This window comes from Rhincodon typus, chromosome 34 (genome assembly GCF_021869965.1).
Source record: "Rhincodon typus isolate 14 chromosome 34, sRhiTyp1.1, whole genome shotgun sequence".
NCBI classification, from domain to species: Eukaryota; Metazoa; Chordata; class Chondrichthyes; order Orectolobiformes; family Rhincodontidae; genus Rhincodon; species Rhincodon typus.
In genome coordinates, this window is record NC_063365.1 from 5,951,879 (window position 1) to 5,978,623 (window position 26,745).

The 26,745-nt window shown below is 39.8% G+C and overlaps 2 protein-coding genes across 4 annotated transcripts in view; one reads left to right on the plus strand and one right to left on the minus strand.

Annotated features, from left to right (window-relative positions):
- LOC109918281 (placenta associated 9) overlaps positions 1-8,165 on the minus strand; it is a 9,873-nt gene extending 1,708 nt beyond the window's left edge. The window contains exons 1-3 of the mRNA XM_020518188.2: positions 7,996-8,165; positions 1,978-2,057; positions 1,225-1,342 (exon numbers count right to left, since the gene is read on the minus strand). Of these exons, the coding sequence (XP_020373777.1) occupies positions 1,225-1,342; positions 1,978-2,057; positions 7,996-8,053 (256 nt within the window). The 5' untranslated portion in view covers positions 8,054-8,165. The remainder of the gene's footprint in view (positions 1-1,224; positions 1,343-1,977; positions 2,058-7,995) is intronic.
- The window catches only part of LOC109918314 (L-threonine ammonia-lyase), a 46,831-nt gene continuing 28,193 nt past the window's right edge, over positions 8,108-26,745 (plus strand). For all 3 annotated transcript variants that reach the window (XM_048616413.1, XM_048616414.1, XM_048616415.1), the window contains exons 1-3: positions 8,108-8,211; positions 22,341-22,686; positions 25,570-25,686. In XM_048616413.1, coding sequence (XP_048472370.1) covers positions 8,108-8,211; positions 22,341-22,686; positions 25,570-25,686 — 567 coding nt within the window. The remainder of the gene's footprint in view (positions 8,212-22,340; positions 22,687-25,569; positions 25,687-26,745) is intronic.

A 26,745-nucleotide genomic window follows, 5' to 3' on the forward strand; every position in this document is an offset into this window, starting at 1 on the left:
CCTACTAACCTCTTCCCGCCCCCTTGACCTGTCCGTCCTCCCTGGACGGGCCTAACTCCCCACCTACGCTCACCTTTACTGGCTCCATCCCCGCCTCTTTGACCTGTCTGTCTCCTCTCCATTTATCTTCTCCTCTATCCATCTTCTATCCGCCTCCCGCTCTCTCCCTATTTATTTCAGAACCCCCTTCCCCTCCCCCATTTCTGAAGAAGGGTCTAGGCCCAAAATGTCAGCCTTCCTGCTCCTCTGATGCTGCTTGGCCTGCTGTGTTCATCCAGCTCTACACCTTGTTATCTCAGATTCTCCATCATCTACAGTTCCTACTATCTTGGGTAGTAGGAGTATTTGGTCAGGTTAGAGGGCTTGAGAAGACTATCTCCAAATATACTAATATTGCACTTTTCCATTTCACTCACAAATCATTCTTCTCCTTTCAACGGTGCCAAATCAGAGTCTGGTTTGCATCTTGTGCCCATGACCACTGGAATGAGGTTGAGATTTATTGAATCTACAGTAAAACTTGCCAGGAAATAGTAGGGGCGGTAAATCACAAATGCTGGTTAGTGAGGAATTTAATTTTTCCGAAGGAATAACCTTCAGTACATGCTTAAAACTCAAAATATTTTCATATTAAGCAAATAAATGAAACAGAAGTTTTTCTAATGGCTACAGCAATGATTCCTAGAGACTGGGAATGTCATGGTTTCAATCACCCGTTCATCAAAAAGGAAGTCAAAGAACGAGAATAGAAATACAAAAACCAAAATTACTTACACTGTATGTGTAAAAACAGGGCTTCCCAAAGTGGAATTTGGGACCCAAATGAGTGTGGACATTCCTAACAATGCTAAGTTCTTACTATGCTGCTAAACACAAATTTCACTTTGCTGCATGTCTACACATAAACTGATACCTTAATCAGCCCTGGTAAGCTTAGGCCCAAAGTACAAACTCAGTAAGGGTCCCAAGTATATCTGGTGGGTGCATTGAAGATATGCGACTCTGGTACACTTAAGAAGTTTGGGGGCAAGGGCAAATTTATCTGGACAGAGTAGAGATCTAGACTCAGTGTTGAACCAGTCTGATACCTGACCTGTCATGCTGACTCTTAGCCCCGGAAGTGAGAACCTGACTCATCTCCCAGCGCTAAAAGCCCTGCAGCTCAACAAATGCACAATTCATCACTAACAAAGGAAAGGGAGTTACTCCACAAAATAGACTCACCATTCTCAAAAATGTCCATGGTTGGAGCTGCCAGCTGAAGTGGGGGGTTTGAATCCTCGATGACTCTGAGCAGAGCAGATATTTCAGCCTCCAAGTGATTGACTGTTCGTTCTATATTCTGAAAAAAATGATAGAGAAGGACAGAGAGAAAAGAAGAAGCAAAAGTCAATGATTACTTATCTTCTACTGGCAGGTATGATAAAAAAAAGTTTCATTTCACAATCTCAGGATCTGCCAAAGTACTTTGCAACCAATGCAATACTTTTGAAATATAGGAAACATGGCAGCCAGTTCTTCCTTAATGATCTGATGTCTGTCCCATTGAATATCCAGGGAAATGGCAATCTTTTTTATCTTCATCCTTTGATAGATCGTACCTTTAATTCCTTCCTCCCCTTTCATTGCCTAAAACCCATAACTATTTTCTATTCTAACAAAAGTCCATCGAACTGCAGTTTTTTAAAATTCATTCATGAGATGAGGGCCTCGCTGGCCAGGCAGCATTTATTGCCTCTTTCCTAAATGTTAGTTCTAGTTCTTTCTCCACTGATGCTGTCTGACCTGTCTGAAACTAAAACATCAAACATTGGCAAACAGGTCAGACAATATCAGTGGGAAAAGAGAAGCAGAGTTCACATGTTAGCAACCAGCATTACTACAAATTAAATTCTCTGCAATCACTCATGATAATATATCCAGTGCATATTGTAACCTAGTGTTGCTGTACTTAAAATAGAGAATGGGTTTTGTTACCTTTTCTACAATATCCAACCGTTTGTGAAGAGTCTTGTTCTGTTCACACCAGTCTCTGGTATCCCTTTGGGGGTCTCCTCCTAGAACAAGCAGTGTTATTGAATCAAAACATTCTCCTCCCCTGTGCAACTTCTCTTTGACTCACTCTTTATGTCTCTTTCCAGAAATTCAGTTAGTACACAGCTGTATCAGATGTAACTAAAAAATATGTGAAGGGTCATTCTTTTAAGTCAATATTCCACTGTATTGTAAGTGCTGGGCTGTATCATTGTTATTTATCATAAAGTATTTCTTCAGGGACAAAAATAAATGTTTGGAAAAATATTTTGAATGAGAATGAACATCTCGCCAATTACATTTGCTGACAGATAGTACTTGTTACAGCAACAGAATTTGTCTGTATCTTGTATTATTATTTAGCTAGCTTAACCAATAGGAATTAGCAAATTACCACATTAATACCATGGTAAATAGAAACTCATCCAGTTGAGGTAGTTCCCCAGTCCCACTCTTCCATCAAGGATCCAAGTTCACATACAGCAAAACATCAAGGAATTGGCAGTGTGGAGGAACAGAGGGATCTTGGGGTCCACATCCATAGATCCCTCACAGTTGCTACCCAAGTTGATAGGCTTGTTAAGAAGGCGTATGGTGTGTTGGCTTTCGTTGGCAGGGGAATTGAGTTTAAGAGCCGCGAGGTTATGCTGCAGCTCTGTAAAACCCTGGTTAGATCGCACTTGGAATATTGTGTTCAGTTCTGGTCGCCTCATTATGGGAAGGATGTGGAAGCTTTAGAGAGAGTGCAGAGGAGATTTACCAGGATGCTCCCTGGACTGGAGGGCAGATCTTATGAGGAAAGGTTGAGGGAGCTCGGGCTTTTCTCATTGGAACGAAGAAGGATGAGAGGTGACTTGATAGAGGTGTACAAGATGATGAGAGGCATAGATAGAGTGGATAGTCAGAGACTTTTTCCCAGGGTGGAAATGACTATTACGAGGGGGCATAATTTTAAGGTGATTGGTGGAAGGTATAGGGGAGATGTCAGAAGTAGGTTCTTTACACAGAGAGTGGTGGCTGCGCGGAATGCATTGCCGGTGGTGGTAGTGGAGTCAGATACATTAGAGACATTTAAGCGACTCTTGGAAAGGCACATGGATGATAGTAAAACGTTGGGTATGCAGGGTAGTTTGATCTTAGAGTAGGATAATAGGTCGGCACAACATCGTGGACCAAAGGGCCTGTACTGTGCTGTACTGTTCCATGTTCTATTAATACAAAATTTTCAATTAACAGGGACTACTTTTGCATTGCTGATGGGGAATTGTTTTAATAAGCCAGATAAAATCAATCAACGCTTGGAGAAAAATATGGGTTAATCAATGAAAAACAGCACAGATGTGTTAAAGGTTAAAAGTTAATTGTGTATTTCACTAACTTGATTTAATTGTTTGATAAAGTGACAGTGTGCTAATTAAGGTAGTTTGATGAATGTGCGCCAGGACTTTTTCATAAGACACTGAATCAAGTACCACCTCATAAACCTGTTAGCAAAATTGAAGTCTATGAGTTTAAAGGGACAGTAGCTACATAATTGGCTAAGGATCAGAAAGCAGATTAATGGAGAACAGTTGTTTTAACACTGTCCAAAGTTAGTATTACAACCATTGCTCTTTTAAATATGTATTGACAAAAGGAAAAAAAAGACTTGCGTTTATGTAAAGCCTTTCAGGACCACAGAATGTTGCAAAACACTTTAAAGGCATAAGTACTTTTTGAAGTGCAAGCTAGGCAACACAGAGATCAATTTACACAGAGCAAGCTCTTACAATATGAAAATGATAAGATAATCTGTTTTGTGATATCGACTACTGTATATGTATTGGTAAGGACACTGGGAATAACTTGCTTTCTCCTTCAAAGTATTTTTTTTATTTGTGAGTAACACAGGCAAGGCCAGCATTTATAGTCTATCCCTAAGTGAAATGAGAGATTTTAAAATAGTAACGTGAGATCTTCTGCATCCACTAAGAGACAGATGGGACCTTGGTTTAATGTCTTATCCAAAAGTGCTCCCCAAGTATTGGACTACAGTGTCCTCCTTGATTTTAGTGCTCAAGATCATGAAAGGGATTTGGACTTACAACATCAATGACTCAGAGGCAAAAGTGAGCTTCAACTATGCCAGAAAGGGCTGGAAAAGCTCAGCAGATCTGGCAGCATCTGTGGAGACAGAATCAGAGTTAACATTTTGAGTCCATCATGTCTCTTCTTTGGATCTTTGGGCTGTACACAAAACATTCACTCTGATCCATTCTCCACATATGCTGCTAGACCTACTAAGTTTCTAAAACTATTTCTGTTTTCATTTCAAATTTCCAGCATCCACAGCAATAGTTTTTGTTGCAGCTTCATGACTTTGGGTTGAGCTTACAGCACGTCCTTTCAAAGTTTGCACATGATACAAAACTCAGAAATATAGTAGTGAAGAGCACAGTAACAGTTCACAGGTGATCATAGTATGGCTGGTGGAATGGGCGGACACATGGTAGATAAATGAAATGATTCATTTTCGGAAGAAGAATGAGATGAAGCAATATAAACTATAAAGGGATGGAAGAACAGAGGGACGTGGGAATGTCAAGTCTTTTAAGGTGGCAGGACAGATTAAGAAGTCTGTTAAAAAGGTTAATGAGCGTATGTCTTTATAAACAGAGGAATGTAGTGCAAGAACAAGAAAGTTATGCTAAACCTTTACAAAATATTAGTTAGGCCCCAGTTGGAGTATTGTGGCTAATTCTGGGTACTACAATGCAAGAAAGTTGCCAAGGCTATAGAGAAGCTGCAGAGGAACTTTGCTAGAAGAGTACCATGGATGAAAGGCTTCAAATATCTGGAGAAACTTGAGTTATTCTCCTGAAGGTGGGGAAGGTTGAGAGGAGATTTGAAAGCACTGTTCAAAGTCTTGAATGGTTTCTATAGATTAAATAAGGAGAACCTGTTTCCAGTGGCAGAAGACACAGATTTATAGCAATTAATAAAAAAACCAAAGGTAAACAAGCAAAATATTTTATGTGCATCAAATTGTTGTGATTGGGAGTGCATTATCTGAGATAAAGCAGATTTAATCATTATTTCCAAAAGGGCACTGGATAAACAATTGAAGAGGAAATATTTGCAGGCAGTGAGGAAGGAGCAGCAGAGTGGGACTAATTGGACAGTTCCTTCAAAGAGTTGACACAGGCACAATTGGCTGAACGGTTTCATTGTCATTATACAATCCTATTGTCCTAGGATTGTATCATTGTCTTAACACTGGGAATTAGATGATTATTATTTAACATATTAAGTGGAATTGCATTATTTCTTGTGTTGTGAGACCTATGTTAATCATGGTTATACACGCAGCAATTTTGTTTGGGTGTCCAGACTGTATCTTAATGATAGCCTCTTTGTAGTGATGCCTGTAGACTAATAAAATTGTTGTATTGAATTTCTGAATTCTAATGTCAGTGATAATAAACAGCAAAGACGCCAAAAACATTTGGAATCCAGGAGGTGCTGCACTGTAACAGTCCCTATAAAAATCAGCAACAAAATGATTTCTGAAGCTATACTTCTGGCATCTTCAGGTTTAATTTTACAGCAAGTTTCAAATCCTTCCCCTTTCAGAGACTCCCCAGTCACTTAATGAGTTAGTTCATCAGGTGAATGGTACTGCACCAGGTAAATTCCAACATAGATCCTTGCTAGGCAGAGCAACAATGTCTGATTATGCTTTTAAATGTAAATTAATTGGAGAAACAAAATGCGTATATTAAATTTTCAATTTGGACAGGTGAAGAATGGCACAATGCAGTGCACTGGTCTTAACACCAGAGGGCTCTTTCCACCACAGTAAACAAGACCTCAGCCCAAACTCAAACTGCGATTAGGGTTTGCTATTGACACTTGTAAACCAGGGTGATTTCTTAAATAGAACTGAATAGCAAGGATGCTTGAAATACAAGCAACAGGACCATCGACAGACATTATCTTTATCACAAATTCAAAGTCTTTCCAAGTTATAAAAACCGAAAGAACTGAAATTGCTGGAAATCAGTCACAAAAACAGAAATTGCTGGAAAAGCACAGCAGGTCTGACAGTATCTGTGGAGGGAAATCAGAGTTAATGTTTCGGGTTTTTTATGCAGAAGATAGGATGGGAGGAGGCGGTAAGGAGTAAACAATAGGTGGGGATATCTGGTTAGTTGGACCTGAAATGTTAGCTCTGATTTCTCATTACAGACCCTACCAGACCTGCTGAGTTTATCCAGCAACTTCTGTTTTTGTGTCTGTCCAAGTTATCTTAGGAGTTAAGCTGCACAATGCAACAAGAGCAATTTAATCAAAAAAAGTGTCCACCAGAAGCATATTTGCAAGTGGGGTGATTGTAATGGTGAAACATAATAAGGAAAAAAAATAATAAAAATATGTTGTAATTGGGGATCTTATAGGAATGACTATTATAATATAATGTTTTAATAATTGGGGCATTTTAGTACATGTGTAGTTAGGAAAAACAAGTTACAATGATGGAGTTATAATGATTATCCATTGTAATGAGGTAACGTTTAAAATGAAGGTGCTCAAATAGGAACCATCTTGTCATTCCTTCTATGCATCCATGGTACAGTATTTATTACCTATCCATAATTGGCCTAGAACTTATTGGCTCACCAGGCTATTTCAGAGTCAAATAAGAGTCAGCTACATTGCTGTGGGTCTGGAATCACATGTAGGCCAGGTAAGGATGACAGATTTCCATTCCTACATGACATTAATGAACCAAACGGGTATTTATAACACTCGGTGTTGGTTAGGTATGGCTGCCATTAGTTTAGCTTTTTGATTTCATTTTGTTACCGAATTTAGACAGCATCACCTACTATGGTGGGATTTGAAACTATGCCCCAAAGCATTAATCTAGAACACTGGGTTACTACTGCAGTGGCATTATCATAATACCACCATCTCCTCACCAACCCCTAATATCTGGTATCAAGATTCAGGACTCAAAATCTAGCTTTGATTGGGCTGTCCTGGGATACATTTGATATTTAGAATTCCCTGTTTCTCTTCCATAAGCACATGTAGAGATTTGCTTGTCCTCTCCCATTAATCTGCCCTGATATGTACTGAGGACTGAGACCAGTGTTTCCCAGTCAACCTGGAGTAGACAGAGGAACCAGGGACCATAGACTGTCCATTCTGGGAGACAGTGAGCACTGAAACCACTATCTCCCAGGGTAACTCCCTGAACATTGTACTGAAAAAATGAGAGCATATTTATCCTTGGGATACACTGAGGAACTGATGGGGAACACTTGTCTCCCACAGGCAGTCGTGAGGCACACCGTGAACTGAGTTCACTATCTCCCATAGTCATCCCTTGGTGCATTGAAAACTGAGAACATTGCTTCCCATACTCATCCATATTAAGGAACTGGGATGGGCTGGGATTCGGGTACAATGCCATATTCACCTCTGGGGTACGTATTAAGCAACTCTGTGGTACTTTTGCCTCCCTCCGGTATTGGGAAAACATTGAACCTTCCGGGAAGGGATTCGCTCTGGCGATTTACTGCCCAGCCCCATCCCTTGCGCATTCCTTTTATACAAACTTTGATTTCTCCTTGTTGCATGTTTTTTTAACCCATAATCCCTGTTCCAGTATTTTGAACTTTGCTTCTTGTTTCTCTCCTTACACTTTCCCGTTCTTTTGCCTTTAATTTCTCCTTTCATTCTGAACCAAAAAGTTCCTCCTGCTCCTCAAAAGATTTAAAACCAACAAAAAAAAAGTAAATACACCCTAAAGAAATGTAGAAAGCAAATACCATAGTGTAGCGAATGGGGGTGAGGTAATGTTTACTTCAACCCCGGCGGGGGGTGGGGGGTTAGATAAATTAATGATCCCAAACTACAAGAAACTGTTTGAAGAGCCGAGCAATTCACAAAGTGATTCCTGTGACCGTCACCTACCGGTCGTGACCAGACCCAAGAGGAGCAAAGCTGCAGACAGAGCCCACGCACCCCTCATGTCGTGGAGTAAATCCTTCTTTCTCCTTGTCTTGACGATCCTAGCCCCGACACGATGAACCTGGCAGAGAAAGAGGGAGAGAGAAAATTTGTGCTGGATATCCTCCAGGTTCCAGCCCCAAACTGCGCCCTTCCGTTTGAATTGCTTACTGTGGTGATGTAAATCTTTTAACCATTCCTTCCCTAATAACAGTAATTGTCGCTACTCACATCTTTTAATGTTTTATTATTAGCAGTTCTGGAAACTATATTGCTAATAGTTTAAGTGAGTTTGATTTTTCTTTCTGCTGCAGCCTGGTGTGTGCCAAAAATTCCGTAGAGTCTCAAAGAGAAGGAGGGAATCTGTGTTATCTTTTGATTTCACTGTAAAGGGGCACTAAATGGCATTTCCCCTCGCAGCTGGATGTAAATGATTCCATTCGAAGAAATGAGATCCCTGTCGCGTCCTGGCCAATATTTACCCCTCAACCAAAGTCTCAAAACAGTTTAAATCGTCATTATTAAATTGCTGTTTGTGGGATCCAGCTAAGCACAAATTGGCTGCGATATCACAACGGTACTAACCTGACCTGGAAGTATCGCCCTTCTCCGTCAGCGTGAAGGATCTTGGAACTACACCCCAAGGCGTGCAGCAGTTCAAGGTGACTAACATCACCTTCTCAAGGGTAGTTAGAGAACATGCCTAGCCAGTGTTGCCCCCTCTCCTCTTCCTGTGAAAGAATCAAACAGTACTTCCAGCAGAAACAAAAAAAGAAATTGCTGGAAAAGCTCAACACTTCAAGCATCTGTGAAGAGAGATCAGAGTTAACGTTTCTAGTCCAGTGACCCTTAGAACGTTTTCAATACTTCCACCAGAAGTAGGTGGCCATTCGATATTGGGGAATGCTGGTTGATTTTTAGTTTCCCTATCCTTGGAATATAACTTGTATCCCTCTCACCTGTTGTCATTCCTGAGATAGATACATAACTTTGATAGTTGATGCATTGGTTTTAATTTTCCAAAAGTTACTAGATTTGGGGAAAGGTCCTTCAGAATGAAAAATAGCTAAGGTAACTCCTTTACTCAAGATGGGAAAGAGGCAGAAAGCAGGAAATTACAGGCCAGTTAGCTTCTAACATTTTCCCTATGATAGATGTCAATCTGTTATTTAAAAAGTTATGACAAGACAGGATCAACATGGTTTTGTCAAAGGCAAATCATGTTTAACTACTTTATTGGAGTTCTTTGAAGAGGTAACTTGTGCCATAGATAAACAGGAACCTGTGGATGTATTTGACTTTGACTCCCAGAAGGCATTTGATGAGGAGCCACATCAAAGGTTATTGCAGAAAATAAAAACTCATAGTGTTGGGGTAACATTGGCATGAATAGAAAATTGGTTGGCTAACAGGAAGTGGATATTAGGAATAAATGGGTCTTTTTCTCAAGCTAGAAAGTTGTTACGAGTGGTGTGATTATGAATGTGAATTGTAGACTAATACCTGGAATGAGCAGATTGTTTTATGAGGAAAGGCTAGACAGGCTAGGCCTATATCCACTGGAGTTTAGAAGAGTCTTTTTTTAATTCATTTGTGAGATGTGGGTGTCACTACCTGGCCAGCATTTATTGCCCATCCATAGTTGCTCTTGAGAAAGTGATGAGCTGCCTTTTTTAACCGCTGCAGTCCACCTGCTGTGGGTAGACCCACAATGCCATTAGGGAAGGAAGTTAGAGGTGATTTAATTGAAACATATAAAATTCTTGAGAGGACTAGACTGGGTAGGTGTGGAAAACATGTTTCCTCATGTGGGAGAATCAGGGGTTATAGTTTAAAAATAAGGGGTCGCCATTTAAAACAGCAATGAGGAAAAAAAGATTCTCTAACAGGGTTGTGAGTCTTTCAAATTCCCATCTTCAAAAGACAGTATTTTCTTTTGGCACAGGTATTTTTATGACACAGTTCAATCGATTCTTGATTAACAAGGAGATGAAAGTTTATCAGGGTATGCAGGAACGTAGAGTTGAGGTTAAAATCAGATCAACCATAATCTTGTGAATGGCAGAGCAGGCTTGAAAACCCTCTTAATCCTTGTTCAGATGTTCATACATTACCCTTCAAAAGTACTAAATAGGCTGCAAACACTCAGGATGTCCTAAGGTCATGAAAGCATTATATAAATACAACTCTTTCATTCTGCTATTAACCAGAACTAAACATTCAAGTTAGTTCTAAATCATATGAATTAGAATCAAAAGTAGGCCATTCAATAAGATCATGGCTGATCTGTTTGTGTTCCAAATTCCATGTTCCATCTATCCCTGATAACCTTTGATTCTCTTAAAAATGCCTTAAAATTTTCAATGACTCTGCTTCCATTGCCTTCTGGGGCAGAGAGTTCCAAACCCTCTAAAAGAATGAAAATGTCCACTATCTGTGTCCCAAAATAGCAACGGTGTCCCCAAGTTCTGGACTCACCCACAAGAATAAACATTTTTTCCACATTAACCTTATCAAGACTATTCAGGATCTTATAAACAACAGCCTCATTACCCCTTACAAACTCAGCCTGCCCAATCCTTCCCTATATGACAACATGCTCATTTCAGGTATCAATTTGTAATCCTGTTCTGAACCACTTCCAAATTCAGACACAATGTGGTCACACCAATGCCCTGAACAATTGAAACATACCATCATAACTTTTATGTTCAATTCCTCTCACAATAAAGGATTGCATTCCGTTAACCTTCTTAATCACTTACTGTAACTACATATTAACTTTTAATGACTCGTACTAGTTCACTTCGATCTCTCTACAATTCAGAATCCTGTAGTCATTTTCTGTTTAAATAGTACTGTGCTTTTTAAATTTTCCTGCAAAAATGAACAACTATCTAACCTATCATTCTGTCATCTGCAAATTTAGCTACAAACCTTTGATTCCCTCATCTGAATCATTGATATAAAAAGTTGAGATCCCAGCATCTGTGGAACTCCACTCGTCAGATCCTGCCAATCTGAAAAAGACCTATTTTTTGCACAGTGTCTGTTCTCTGCCAGTTAGGAAGTCTCCTGTCCATACTATCATGTTACTCTCTTCACCATAAGCTCCTGCTGAGCACAGTAACCTTTCATGTGGAATCTTGTGAAATAATTTCTGGAAATCCAAGTACAGAACATCAGTGAACTTCCCTTTATGTACAGGGCATGTCACCCCTTTAAAAAATTCCAATAAATTGGTTAAATACAATTTCCCTTTCACAAAACCATGTTGACGCCTCCCAATTAAAAAAACTGAATTTTTCCAAGTGCCCAATTATCCACCTACTTTCAGTGATCTCGCCACCACAACTCTGAAGAAAAAAATTCCAAACATTCACTCGCCTCTGGAAGAAGAAATTGCTTTGTATCTCAGTTTTAAATGATTGTCCTTTTATTCTGCAACTATGTCCCTTAGTCAAGATTATTCCAACTAATGCAAATCTCTTCTCAACATCTTAGTACTATTTGGCTAGTGATTATAAACCAAGTTTATCTCTTCAATCAGCTTTCTGATTTACAGCTGTTACTGGGTTTGTTTTTATAGCCTCTATAGTCAAGACTGAAACAAAATTTTTATTAATTACATGCACATTTCCTTATTATCTAATATTAACTTCTCATTCTCGCCTGTTAGAGAATCCATTTTCCCAGACTGTTAGCCTGGGTCTAGGCTGATGGTATTACTGCTAATCCAGCACTTCCGCTTAGGTCATGGGCATGGTACAGGGAAATGGCATGAAGATAGAAGAACAGCCATGACCTGGTTGAATGGCCTCCTCCTGCTCCCATTTCCCATATTCCCTAAGAAGCTCTGACTCTGTTTCTGCCTGTACAGATGCTGCTGGCTCCACAAATGGCAATTTGATATTGACCAGATTATCTGATTGGTGATATTTGGTTGTGGGATAAATGTTGGTCAGGAAACCAGGGAAGATTCCCTGTTCTTCTTCAAACATTGCCTTGTGATCTTTTACATCTGCCTGAAAGAACAGACAGAACCTCCTTTCAGCATTAAAATTGGATAAAATTGTGGATGCCAGAAATTTTACTTTATTCATTCATAGGATGTGGTTGTTGTTGACTGGCCACCATTTATTGCCTGTCCCTAGTTGGCCTTGAGAAAGTTGTGGTGAGCTGCCTTCTTGAACCACTGCAAGTCCAAGTCCTAAGGTAAAAAGAACATACTGGAAATATTCAGCTGGTTTAACACCATCAATATAGAGAGAAAAAGAGTTAATGTTTTGAGTTAAGTATGGCCCTTCTTCGGAACTGAAGAGAGGTGGATGGGTTTTCTTGTGTTGCAAAATAGTAAGAATAAGCCAGAACACAAATGAGGGATAGATTGGAGGGTAGAAGAGTTAAATAACAAAGATATCATGGTACAAAAGGCAAAGGGAATGGTAATGTTCATATTAAAGAATCAAACCATTGGTCCAGAGTAAGTGTTAATGGCAGAATAAACAACTGGTGTGTGTGAAACCAAAATACAGGCACATGGAAAGTAAAAAAAAATCATTCATTCATTCGTGGTCCCTCGCAGACGAGGATGACTCTTTTCCAATGTCAGATTGAGTGTGTAGTTGGTTGTACAGACTGATGTGGCTACTGCAGGCTCTGTTACACTTGGGACAGGTGGTGACCACAGGAAGAGATGGGTTGGTGTTGGTGTGATAGTGCACTCCTTTTACTGTTTTCGCCTGGCTTCCATTTTTTCCCATCAGCAAGTCTCAAGGTGCTCGATGCCTTCCCGGATGCTCCTCCTCCAAGTTGGACAGTCTTGGGTCAGTGATTCCCAGGTGTCTGTGGGAATGCCACAATTGAGGCCTTGAGGGTATCATTGAAGCGCTTGCTTTGCCCACCTGGGGATGGCCTGCTGTTTTGAATCTGGGGGTAGGGCACCTGCTTGGCGAGTCTTGTGTTGGTCATGCGGGCATCGTGCCCAACCCATCGTAGCCAATCAAAGGTGGTCGATCCCTCAATGCCGGGGATATTTGTCTGATTGTTTTGGACTTTAAAAGTTAACTGTGTTTCTCTCTCCACAGATGCTGCCAGATCTGTTGAGTTTTTCTAGCATGTTTAGTTTTTATTTTAGATTTCCAGAATCCATAAGCATTTTGTTTTGTATCTTACTATACATGGACCCTTGCTGTACATAATTTTCAACAGTTACTTTAAAGGTACTTAATTGATATGGACCATTTACTGCTGTGTTAAATCATTAGTGTAATGGAAGAGGTCAGATCTGGATGTGCCCGTTGTAATTTGGATAAATGTTTTAGAGTTTTATCTGGATTATTTGGAGGGCAAAATGAGCTTGACGCAGAATTTATCTTTTTAGACTTATTAACCATTTTGTACCTGCTACAGCAGATTAATGGGCTTGGAAGCACCAAAGTAGATTGCTCCTTAACAGTGATGAAAGTGAGATTGATGGATAAAATGTATTTCAATTTTTCTTCTCCACAGTTGCCCGATGAAAGTGGAGGAAGTGGTGGTGGAGGATTTCAAAATCACAAAATGTTAGCAATCAGAGGAAAATGAGCAGAGTAATTTATTTCTCTGGATGTAGTGCCGCCTGTTACAGTACAGTTTTTGTTACAGTACAGTTCCAAAGGCCTCTAGTTCTCCAGTATTTTACCTACATGGCTTTTTGTTTCAAACACTGGATAGTCATTCTCAGCAGGCTGCAAACCATGTGGCAATGATATACAAACTTGATCGCAGGAGCAGGAAGTTTTTCTTTCCCTGAGGTGGGATCATTGAGTACAATGTTTTCCCCCAAAACAATGTAACCTTTTTCTCCCAAATGTAATGAGTATTGTAATCCCTTTCACCCAAACGTGAATGACTATGTGACCCAAACTCTCTGACGACCATAGTAGCCTTTTCCCCTCTCATGTGCTACCTTGTTCAAGATTGTAGACCAGATGGTTTATTCATTGAGCCTCTGGGATATTAGAATTTACCAAAGTTTAAATATTGATTCTTTAATATTACAATAGCATTCTTGCTGGGGATTAAGCAGAGTACTGATAGAAGCAAATACATTAAAACTGCTTCTTCAAGAAGCTCCTCCTGTTGAGAGATGGTAAATCTCAAAAGCTTTGGTGGTTCTATTCAGTTAGGAAGTCAGTAGTGACTAATCTTAGCGTTTCCTAAATTGACAGAGACAGCTTGGCAGGTGAACTAAGCTCTTTAAACACCACCTCCAGCAGTCTCAGCCTCAGTAGCGGCTGAGTGAACAAGGAGAACTCTTCATCTCAGGAAAGGTCGACGATTTTAAATTAGAATTCGGTTCAAGTTCAATTCTGTTGTTTCATAAACTGCTTTAAGGGAACAAGAATATCCTGAGATCAGGCTGTACTGCTGCATGATATTGCTGCTATCCTCATCAAGCAGGAAAACATGCACCTTGCTGCCCAGCTTCTGTTTTCAAGGTCCGTGAATAACAAATCTCCCAAGAAGATCTCTTCAGAAGAAGAGGAATTTGATCCCTTTTGGAGAAGGTTGGGATTAAATTGTAGTTTTTAGCAATAGCCTGCCTTTCAAAGCCCTTCTCTGCTCTTGTGGCTTGTACAGAGCAGTTTTGTGTTAAGACTAAAGGTCCATGGCTTGTTGCAGATTGAATCTGCCTCAAGACTTCTTCCTCCTCCTCCTCTGCCCTCCTCCCCCCTCCTCACTATGGTATTATTGAAATCCTTCTTTGCCTCTTCATTTTTGCCATTGGCCCATTAATTGGGTAATTATTCTGGTTATTTAGAATGATTTGACGGGGACTACAGTGATTGCAAAGTCCTGAAAAAGAGTAAATAAATATAAAATTAAGTGAAAGCAATTTAGTACAGAGAGCTGTGGAAATTTCTCACGTGTAGAGTTGTAAGTTTATGGAATTCACTGCTCAAATTATCACTTTAATTTAAAGATTAAATAGGCAGGTTAAGGAAGAAGGGATAAAGGGATAAGGGAGCAGGATGAGCAGGGATTAGATACTGTTTATGCTGGAAATAAACACCAAAATGAACTGAGTGACCTATTACCTTGCTGTAATGTTTGTGTAATTCTAGCAGCATTCCAAATAAGTTTACATGGCCAACATTTTCTTTTGAACTGTCAATGACTTTAACCAGAGCTTGTCTAGACCTAAAAGTCTTGAGCATTTCTTCTTGTTGAAGATTGTGTGCATTTGTAGCAGCTTCTAGTGACAAATGGTGCATTGTTACAGAAGGATTATAAAATGAAGAGGGCTATTTTCATGAGACAATATTAGTTGACAATAATAAGAAACTACAAATTATGATTTTCAATTTAGAACTACATCTATTCTATTTCCATTTGTCACTTTTTTTGTTTGTCTCTTCAATGTCTTTTCACCTTTAGAATCTCAGAATTGTTGTGGCACAAAAGGAGGCCTTTCAGTCCATTGTGTCTGTGCTAGGTCTGTGAATGAGCATCTCACTTAGAACCATTCTCCTGCCTTCTCCCGGAACGCTGCACATTGTTCTGTTTGAATGCCTTATGGAACCTGCCTCTATCACAGCTACAGGCAGTGCATTCCAAACCCTAACTGCTTGTTGCATGATAAAGGTTTTTTCTCATATCACTTTTGCTTATTTTATTGAAATATACTTTCTTTTACTGTAAATCTGTGTCCTCTCAATCTTAATCTGTTTGTGAAGTAACTCCAGAGAGGCCAATAACCCATCACCAAGTTATCCTTTATTTATAAATGAACAGTCCTTCCCTATAGGCTCAAGAGGTCTGGCAGCATCTGTGAAGAAAAAAATCAGAGTTAACGTTTCGGGTCTGGTGATCCTTCCTCAGAACCAGACCTGAAACATTAATTCTGATTTTTTTCTTCACAGATGCTGCCTGACCTGCTGAGCTTTTCCGGCAAATTTGTTTTTGTTCCTGATTTACAGCATCCGCAGTTCTTTCGGTCCTTGACTATAGTACTGCCTCATACAGAGTCAGGCACCAAAGTGTCAGTATCTCTGACACCCTTTTTAATCGTCAGCCAAAGCTCCCTGATTGGACCAGATTAACAGCCCTAATCAGGGAACTTGTATTCTATGATGTCCGGGTGGCTGCCCTCATTTCAATCACTACAGTTTGTGCATGGTAATATTTTCTTATTTGTCCTGCTGTCTCATAATTTTGAATGCTTCAATTTGACCTCCTCTCAGCCTCGTAAATATTCTCCTTATCTGTTGTTCTTTCAATATCTATCTATTGTTTCCATTGAAAAAACCTTTTATATCATTTAAGGATTTTATTTTAGCAATTTTCCGTTCATTTGATTCATTAATTCTCTGGTGTACTTGCGGTATCTCTTATTTCCTGCCTTCTTTATTACTAAAATCTGATGCTAGATTTATGCCTCAAAGCCTAATCTGTCTTTTCTCTTTACAGCAAATTATGATTTAATCATAACCAAAGTTTTCAATAGAATGTTAGCAGACAGGAGGTGGGTGGAGGCCATGGAGATACCATGTGGAAAGCCACTTGCCAATTTTCTGTGGGCATACCACAAATTTCTCGTCCACACTCAGGCAGGAGGTTGAAAAAACTTCAGAGGAATAAAGGGCTGGGTTTCTTTCAAGTAGTAAAACTAGATAAAAACACTTTTTAAAGGAACCCAATCATGATAGAATTTATACGGATGGGTTCAGAGGAAAGGTAGGTGACCTGATTTTAACTCATTCAAAACGTTTCTTTTTAACATGAAGATAAAATCAGCTGATTAACTTTTTCTCTCTCCACCCCTGCTGCCAGAGTTGAGCATTTCCAGTTGTTTCTGCATTAATTCAGATATTTCAGATCTGAAATGTTTTGCTTTAATTTAATCTGATATTGGTTGTTAATGGTAATATTTCTTCTCCAACTTTCTTTTACCATTAATGGCCATAACTTCATCTGTTGGTTACTAAACACTGGAATTCCCTCCCTAAATCTCTGCCTCCCTTCATTCCTTTAAGACACTTGTCAATATCTACCTCTTTGATTAAGCTTCTGGTCACCTGACCCAATTTCTCCTTATGTGCTAAGCATCAAATCTTATTTAATCATGCTTCTGTAAAATCCTTTGAAGCTCTACTAGCTAAAATTACTATCTAAATGCAAGCTGCTGTTGCAAGAGGACTTGCTAGTGTAATTTCTCCAGTAACTGGTACTGCAGTACACTTCCCTTGGACCCTGAATCTTGCCAGGGTTTTAACCAAAGACATCCTCTTTGTGTGGGAACTGCAGGGGACAGTCTGTTGGGCCCATAATACTCCATCTGACTCTGATGTGGAACAATGCACTGAGCCAGTGGTCACCCTGTCCAGGTATGAGTGTCCTGCTGATTGTCAACACAAAGTTTAGAGACCATGGACTGGATTTTCCTTCCAGGAAAGGAAAAAAGAAATCTGAACTGTTTCCAGGTCCTGATCCTGCCCGTGGGAAAACGGCCACTCAATTCCCTGTCAATTTCCTATAGATCACATTTACCATCCAATTTACAGAAGACAGTTTTAAAGCTAGCGTCAAATCAAAGGTTTTTCAGCTTGGAAGATGCAGCAGCCTGCATTGGAAGGTAAGTAAGATGGAGGATTCTTCACGATAGAGGTTCCTTCTCTTTACATTCTTGAAATTTTTAATTAAAACATAGCTGCAGCAGCTAGGACATGGCTGTGTAAGGTTAGGGAGAGGGGGTGAGAAAACCCTCTAAAGGGCAGCCTAAGGTTTTATCCACTCCCAGGTTGTAAGGAAGGGTTTTTATAGGCTTGCTTGGAGTGCTGCTGCCCCACCTCCAACAAGCCTGGCACCTAAACTGCCTGATCACCACTGAATACAACCCTCCATGTGGTTATTTTTAGCTCCAACTCACTTGTTGGAGAATAAATCTCCTGAATTTATCCAGTTCAGGTGACTATTCCTGACTTAAAAGTGGAGTTGCAGTTGGATAGGATAGTGAAGAAGGCATTTGCCATGCTTGCCTTTTTTGGTCAGTGCATTGGGTATAGGAGTTGGGAGGTCATGTTGCAGCTGTACAAAATATTGGTTAGGCCACTGTTGGAATACTGCATGCAGTTCTGGTCTCCCTGCTATAGGAAGGATGTTGTGAAACTTGAAAGGGTTTAGAAAAGATTTGCAAGGATGTTGCCAGGGTTGGAGGGTTTGAGCTACAGGGAGAAGCTGAATAGACTGGGGCTATTTTCCCTGGAGTGTCAGAGGCTGAGGGGTGACCTTATAGAGGTTTATAAAATCATGAGGGGCATGGATAAGGTAAACAGACAACGTCTTTTCGCTGGAGTGGGTGAGTCCAATACTAGAGGGCATAGGTTTAAGGTGAGAGGGGAAAGATTTAAAAAGGACATAAGAGGCAATTTTTACATACAGAGGGTGGTGCGTGTATGGAATGAGCTGCCAGAGGAAGTGGTGGAGGCTGGTACAATTACAACATTTAAAAGGCATCTGGATGGGTATATGAATAGAAAGGGTTTAGAGGGATATGGGCCAAATGCTGACAAATGGGACTGGAATTATTTAGGATATCTGGTTGACACGGACAAGTTTTGACCGAAGAGCCTGTTTCCGTGCTGTATATCTCTGTGACTTTGACTCGATGTTTGAGTAGAGTCTTTGGAACTTCTTCCCACAAATCTCAGTGGCAGCGGTATCCTTGTGAATATCTAAGGCTGAGATAGATAGATTCTTGCTCAGTAGGAAAAACGAGGATTATGGGGAAAGAGCATGAAAGTAGACATGACGAACGTTGGATCAGCCATGATCCAATCAAATGGCGATTCAGGGTGGAGGGGCAGAACAGCGTAGTCCTGTTCTTATTTCGTTGGGCCTTATTATGGTCTTGCTCTGGTGCTGTCTGGAATGGAGCTTAATCTTTTCACCTTCTGACTCAAAGGTTGGAACAATATTATTGAGCCAAAGGGAAAGTACTCACTCCCAGCATGAACGTCTTCTGTATTCTATAAAGCATTTGCCAGTAACTGTTCAGTACCTGTTGCTTATTGCTGACATAGATGCAACTGGATGATGGAAGGATAATTCATTTATATACAACTTCAGGTTATCTCATAAACTCCTTCTAATTTATGGACAGTAAGATAGGTCTTTAATTGTTCAGTACTGTCCTTCTGTCCTAAGTTCAACTTCTCCTAATTGGCTTTCTTTATTTGTAGCTTTGTATGAGTGTATCTGTGAGACAAGTAGCCTCTTAAAGAGATTAATCTGCTTATTCAAACATACTTACAAGTGACAAGGTTGACAGTTTTCATCACCTGCGTACCTGGCCCCTGCAACACCCTGTATTTTTTTCTGCTTTTCCTCTTGGGGTACATGGATGTACCATTCCTAATGGTTGACAACAGGCTTTGGTCAATGGGAATATTACATGCAAATCAAAACAAACCGTTACCGAATGTTTGGGTGCACGTCACAGCCTCAGAGCACAGACCAGCAACAACTGGTCTGTGTTGCTGTCTATATAGTACCATTAATGTAGAAAAATATCCCAGGGGCTTTACAGGAGTGTGACTGAATATAAATTAACATCGATCCTAAAAAGGAGTTCTCAGGGTGGGTGACCAAAAGCTTGGTCAAAGACGAGACAATCAAAAGAGAGGAAAGGGATGGAGAGGCAACTGGGGATTGAACCTAGAATCTTCCTATCTGTTTGATTCAGTTCCAAACACAGGCCTGCATTTCTAAACTTTCACTTGGAGAGCCTAAGCTATTTAATTCATAACAGAGCTGAGTTTTCCCGTAAGTTAAAATCGGTGTTGGCTGTGAAGCAATCGGCTGGAAAATATTTTAAAATATAGAATGCCATGTAAGTCATATGATATATCAAATAAAACCAAAATATTGCCAGTATTGGAGATCTGAGATAAAAACAGAAAATGCTAGGGAAGTTCAGCAGATCTGTCAACATCTCTGGAGAGTAAATAGGAGCAATATTTCGAGTCCAATATGACTCTTTGCAATATATGATTGGAGAACTTGAAACAATTTGTGATCTCTGTTAAAAAAAAATTTAAGATCAATGCCAGGCACAGTACTAGAAAACACCAGACTTCATTCATAGGCTTTAGGAATCCTCCAAGTTGTTTTCTGAACATTACAGGAAATGACTTTTCTTGTCATTACATGTTCCTCTGGCAGATTTCCTCAGGGTTGTGTAGCTAGTAAAATCAAGCAAGGAGTTGTGGATTGAAGCAATTTTCCAGTGATTTGAGTCCTTAATCCAGGCTGTACATTAGTGCTAAGGGACACTATCTGCTCTGATTTCCTCCCACAATCCAAAGATGTGCAGGCTAGGTGGATTGGCCATGCTAAATTGCCCGTAGTGTTCAGTGATGTGTAGATTAGGGGAGATAGGTCTGGGTGGGATGCTCTGAGTGTCGGTGTGGACTTGTTGGGCCGAAGGGCCTGTTTCCACACTGTAGGGATACAGTGACTATGACTATCCTATTGGGGAAGCCATCTTTTCAATGAAGACTTTAAATAGAACCCATTCAGTTTGACATGAAAGAGCACATCGCTGCTTTCAGGATCTTATTGTGCATGATTTGGTAGTTACGTTTGCCTTCAAAAGATTACCTCTCTTTCAAAAATGCTTAATTTTGAAGTTCTGTGGGATGTCCTGTGAATGTGACAAGTAAGATATATAAATGCAACTTGCTGTTTTCTCGTTGATATATATGACACAACCATAGATGGTATGTGTGGGGAAATGGTGACGCAGTTGTAATGTCACTGGACGAGCAATCCAAAGGCCTAGGCTACTGTTCTGAGGATGTAGGTTCAAAATGCAGGTGAATTTAAATTCAGTCAACAAATCTGAAATATGAAGCTGGTCCCTAAAAATGTCATCAATTGTTACAACAATCTATTTGGTTCCGTAAAGTCCTTTAGGGAAGATAATAAATGACTTAGGAAGCTACTCAGTTAAATGGCAGTTAGCGACAGGTAATAAACATTGGCCTTGCCAGGCAATTTAGATTTTAGCCTAGCTAGTGACCCCCACATCCTGTGAATGAATTGCAAAAAGCACATAGCCACAAATCAATGCCTCCCTCAGCAATCTCTCTGGTACTTATTTCCCACAAGTGGACGAGTAATATTTTTAGAATGAGAAACATTGTGACTTTGTCTTGGTATAGTTGCAGTGAAGGCTAACTTAATATTAGTTTTAAAAAAATAATGATACATTGGAAATGTGTGCACATAACTGGATCCAAAGTGTGAGTTTGATAAACATTAACTGCACAGCAGAGTGTGAACATCCAAAATTGTTTTAGTTGGTTCAAACTGTGAATAAATATATTCAAGGAAGAGTTACACAATCAGTGTCTTGTGAGTGCCATTTTCAATCAATCTGAGACACACTTATTCTGGATCCTGCTGCATACAACAGATCTTCTAAACAGTGCATGTTGAGACCAGATACACATTTCCCATACACATTGCTGAATAATGAAGAAGATAGCCACCCTGACAGATTGCCAATCCCTCCCAACTCATTCTCCCCTCTCCTGTTAGTCTGACTGAGCTTCATGAGTTAGCAATGACAGAGAATCTAGCCAGACACCTTCCCTGAGCTGAAATCTCTGGTTAATCCTCTTATCGCCTGTCCATATCTTTAACTCTCTCTCCTAAGATATTTCTTAAGATTTAACCCTTACAGCAAACATTTTGTCAGTTGCCTTTGTATCTCTTTTACATGCTGAGTGTCAAACTTAGCTTGAATACATTTCAATGAAGCACCTGGCCATTATGCTACATTGCTAATAAATGCAAATTGTTGTTGCATGGCTCACCTGACCAATTAACCTCACTGAGACAAAAGAGAGCTAGCAATTAAGGAAGGAAGCACTCTGATTAATCATTCAGACCTGTTGTTTTATTTCCAAGAGGGCGCAGTATTTTTTAATTATTCATTCTCAGTATGTGGACATTACTGGAGAGGTTGGCATTTATTGCCCATCCCTAGTTGCCCTTAAGGCAACCCGCAGTGGTGAAGGTACGGTGCTGATATTGCGAGGAAGTTCCAATATTTTGACCCAAGGATTACAATTATGAAAATATTTCCAAATCAGGATGGTGTGTGATTTGGAGGCGAATTTGGAGTCAATGGCTTTCTCATGTCCTCTGTTGTTTGTTCTTCTAAGTGATGTAGGTGCTGTTGTCACATCTACACCCAAGGAAAGGAAGCCCAGCGTTACTACTCGACAACAATATTTCTTTATTTGTATTTTTTACAGTTCTGAAAATGGGGGACAGCAGGTTCACCAGTGTCCATCCACAAGCAGTGATTCTTGTCACCAAAGGGATGGCCAAATTGTGAATGGGTGCCCCTTGCTCCAGCCCAGGGCAATAAATCCGGAGAGGCTGAAGGACTTTGGGGAGGATGAGTACCTGGAAAAAGATGTCAAGACTTGTGACATAACCGTTACGGGCCACTCAGAAACACAGCTCAGCAATGCCGTAAACATGCCAGAGCACAAGACAAACCGGATCCGAGGAAACTGCAGCGGGCAAATACAATTTGAGGACATCAGTGTAGCAGCCTTCAAAATCTCAAATGGAGTCCAGAAAACACCCTGCACGGTAAGTTGATAGCTACCTTTCGCAGTGTGAGTCCCTTATGTGAATGCTGGGCTCACATTCACTGAGGCTAAGGCTTAGAGTTGGCATCTCCATACTCCAGCAGAGGTGCACTGAACATTGAAAATTTCCAAAAGCAAAAACAGAAAGGCTTACATTATATGGTGCCTTCTGCAAATTCAGAGTGTTCCAAAGTGCTTCACAACCTATGAGCTACTTTTAAAGTATAGTCACTGTTCTAGCATAGGAAATACAGCAGCCAATGTGTGCACAGCTAGCTTTCTCACACTGCAATGTGATTAATGATAATGATAAAGATATTCTGTTTGTTTAATAATATTGATTGAAGGATAACCAGGTAGGACTCTCTTTGAACTAGCACCATGCAATCTTTTACATCTATCTGAGAGTACAGAGGAGTCTTCGGTTTAATACTTCACCCCAAATAAAGCCACCTCCATCAGTGCAGCATGACCTCAGCGCTACACCGGAGTTAACCTGCATTTTTCTGCTCAAGTCTCAGGAATGGTGCTTGAACTCGCAACCCTCTTGACTCAGGGGAGTAAGTGCCAGCCATTGAGCCACATCACCATATCAGTGCACCTCCTCTCTCACAAACCCCCACCCTGTCAATTCAAATACTTCGGAGTAATACGTACCCTGCATTAGATTGCGCAGGAAAGTTCCCATTACTTAGTTTCAGCAATGGGACTAAACACTTCCCTCAGCACAGCCCACTCCACCTGTGTGTCAGTTTCCAATTAGTACATGAACACTCCAGTGGCTTCTCACGTAAAGCTCCCTGAACTCTTTCAATTCTGTACTGCCCTGATTCTGTTTACATTACATCACATTAATATCTTGCCCCTCATTTCTGAAAAATAACATCCACCCCCAAGACAAACATCCAAAATGCCTTTCCCTTTCCATCTTCAAGACTCCGCTTGAAACACAACTCTTTAACAAAGCTTTTGGTCATTTTATTATTTTCCTTTATTCTTTCAAGAGGTGTGAGCATCACTGGCAAGGTCAAGATCTGTTACTCATCCCTAATTACCTTTGAACAGACATTTCAGAGTTAAGAGTCAACCATCTGAAATCTCATATACGCTAGACCAAGTAGGATGGCAGATTTCCTTCCCAAAAGGACAGTAGTGAACAATGTGGGGTTTTTTTTTTACAACAGTCAGTGATATTTTTATGCTTTCAATCCTAGATTCAACCACAAGAGGCTTTCTCAATATCTGCTCAGTATCTTGGAATTACCTTCCCTAATCCATGGTTTACTGACAGTTCTCTAACCCTTTCTCCCAGTTCTTCCAACAACTTCTGTTATATACCATCTTTAAAATAAAGTGTTCAAGGCACTTCACAGGAGTACTATAAATAAGACTTTGGCATTAAACACTTAAATGAAATATTACAACAAAATCTACAACAAGTATAGTGCTAATTTTAGTAATGGTGACCATGAAATTATCATCAGTTGATCTAGAAAACCAATCTGGTTCACTAATGTCCTTCAGGTAAGAAAATCTGCCATCTGCACCTGACTGCAAACCAACAGCAATTTGGTTGACTGTTAAACTACCCTCTGATATGGCTGAACATGCGATTTAATTCAAGGGGCTATTAGGAATGGGTAACAAATGTTGGTCTTGCACATCCCATAATAGAATAAAAATAATTAAACACCAGAAGTTGTTCAAAGAGGTTGTTCTAAGGAATGTGTATAACGAGAACGTAGAACTTTTGGGAAGAAGTTCCATGTTTAGGATAAGCAGCTGAAGACACGGCAACCAGTGGTGGAGCAATTAAAATAGGGATGTGCAAGAAGCCATCAGGTCAGATATCTCAGGAGAGTTATGGAACTGGAGGAGATCATGCCATAGCGAGATTTTAAAAAAGGGTTGGTAACATTTCAATTTCTCTCTCACCCAGGGAGCCAGTGAGCATATTTCAGAAAAGTAAGCTTTACCACAACAGTAAACATGAGTTTTGGGCAAAATAAAACATTGCAAAGCAAAAATGCACATTTAGTTAGCTGGAGCAGGCATGATGGGCCGAATGGCCTCCTTCTGCACCATAACACTTTTGTGATTCATTGAAATTGATCATTTAAATGTCTAATCAATAAAAATGACTTTTTAAAAGTGCCTGGCAACAGAGTTTACTAATGAAACTTTATATTTGCTCCTTTGGGTAAGTAGCAGAGCAAGAGAAATGCTTTTATTTAAGAGAAACGTTCTGTCTCACTGCCAGTATACCTTTAAGATGCATATTTATGATATCATCAGTGTATCTAAGCATTTGATCCGAAGGTCTAAAGATCTAATATGCTATCTCACCTTGGATCACTTGAAGCATGACACTTAACAAAAGTGCTCTTTGTTATAATCTAATAGTTTAATGTTAGCCCATATACTTATGTGTCTATGAATGTAATGTTTGTATGTAACTTATCTGTACTTAAATGTCTGTTCTTCACATCCCCCACTCCCCCTGACTACAAGACTGCCATTCCCTTCCAAGGTCACTAGTGAACCTATCAGCAGAAAATGCGGAAGAGAACCAGCCACTGATTGGTGGAACACCTCTTTATAAAGTCTTCCACCTCCACTTGAATTTTGAATGAAAGCTTGCTGGGTCACATGTTGATTATGTGCCAAAATCTGTACAGTGGGACATGAGCACATGACCTTCTGACACTGAAAGATTCTATTCAAATTTGACAGCCCTTTTCCTACCACAATCTGACTCAAAATTGAGATTGTATTTCATACACTCACATAAATGTTTGCTAAGATTTTGATGGGTATTTACAACTTGTCAACAACTCAACCAAAGCCTCAGTTACTTAGAAAATACACTCTTTTTTATTTCCAGTACTCCAGGCTCTCTAAGCAATATGGGATGGATCTTTACTTGAAGAAGGAATATCTGCACTATACTGGCACTGTGAAAGAGCGAGGTGTGTGGTACTTGCTAACATCACTATCAAAGGTACGGAAAGTAAGATTCATTGTCTCGGCTAGTCCATCATTCCTGACACAAAGATAATTCAGTACTGCAAATGCAGGAATCTCAAATGCAAACTAAAAGAAAATTGGGAATATACAGTGAACGTCAACATCTATAAAGAAATAAATTACCAATTAATATTTTGGGTGTAGATTTCACATCACAACTGATCTGAAAGGTTGAAACAAAAATTGCGGGAGATCACAGTAGGTCAGGCAGCATCCATGGAGAGAAAGCAATCCTGACCCGCTGTCGTCTCCAGTATTTTTAGTTTACAGTTCAGTTTCCATCATCTGCAGTAATTTGCTCCTGATCTGAAAAATTGTTATATTAAAATTTGAAAAACTCAAAGGAAAGGTGAAGAGGTTTAAACAACGATTACTGGAACATGTGCATGAGGCTAGTAGGTTAGGTGAGTGGTTTTTTAACCTTTTTTCAATATTAAATAAGAAATTTATAGTTATTCAGAGTACAGAACAGAACATTGCTGAAAAATTACACATTTTGTTGAAGCTTTTTGTTTTACGCTCATCAAGTTGCACAATACCAAACTTAAAGAGAACAATATTTTATACTATATGAGAAGAGAGTGCTGATTGGTTGGCAAGAACATTTTAGTGTATTGGAAGGCACAGAATATTGATGTACATTGTTCATTGTAGACAGGAAAAAAATGTACACACATTACACTTTGGTTTTAACTTATCAAAATAGGTAACTGCCAGCATCTGGTTCATTTCTCAGAGCAATACCTTGACCAATCAGTGCCAATTTGTTGATTTAAATTTAAACAATGCTCGGCAGTTAACCATCAATCATCATCTAACTGATGCATTCTCCATGGCAACACCTCCACTATTTGGAGGCCACTTGTAACCAATCAGCACTCTCTTCACATACAGTAAAAAATTTTATGTCATTTATATTGGTATTCTTGCAAATATCCTCATGTGTAATAAAGAAAAGTTTGACAAGAAGTGAGATAACAAGGTGTAGAGCTGGATGAACACAGCAGGCCAAGCAGCATCATAGGAGCAGGAA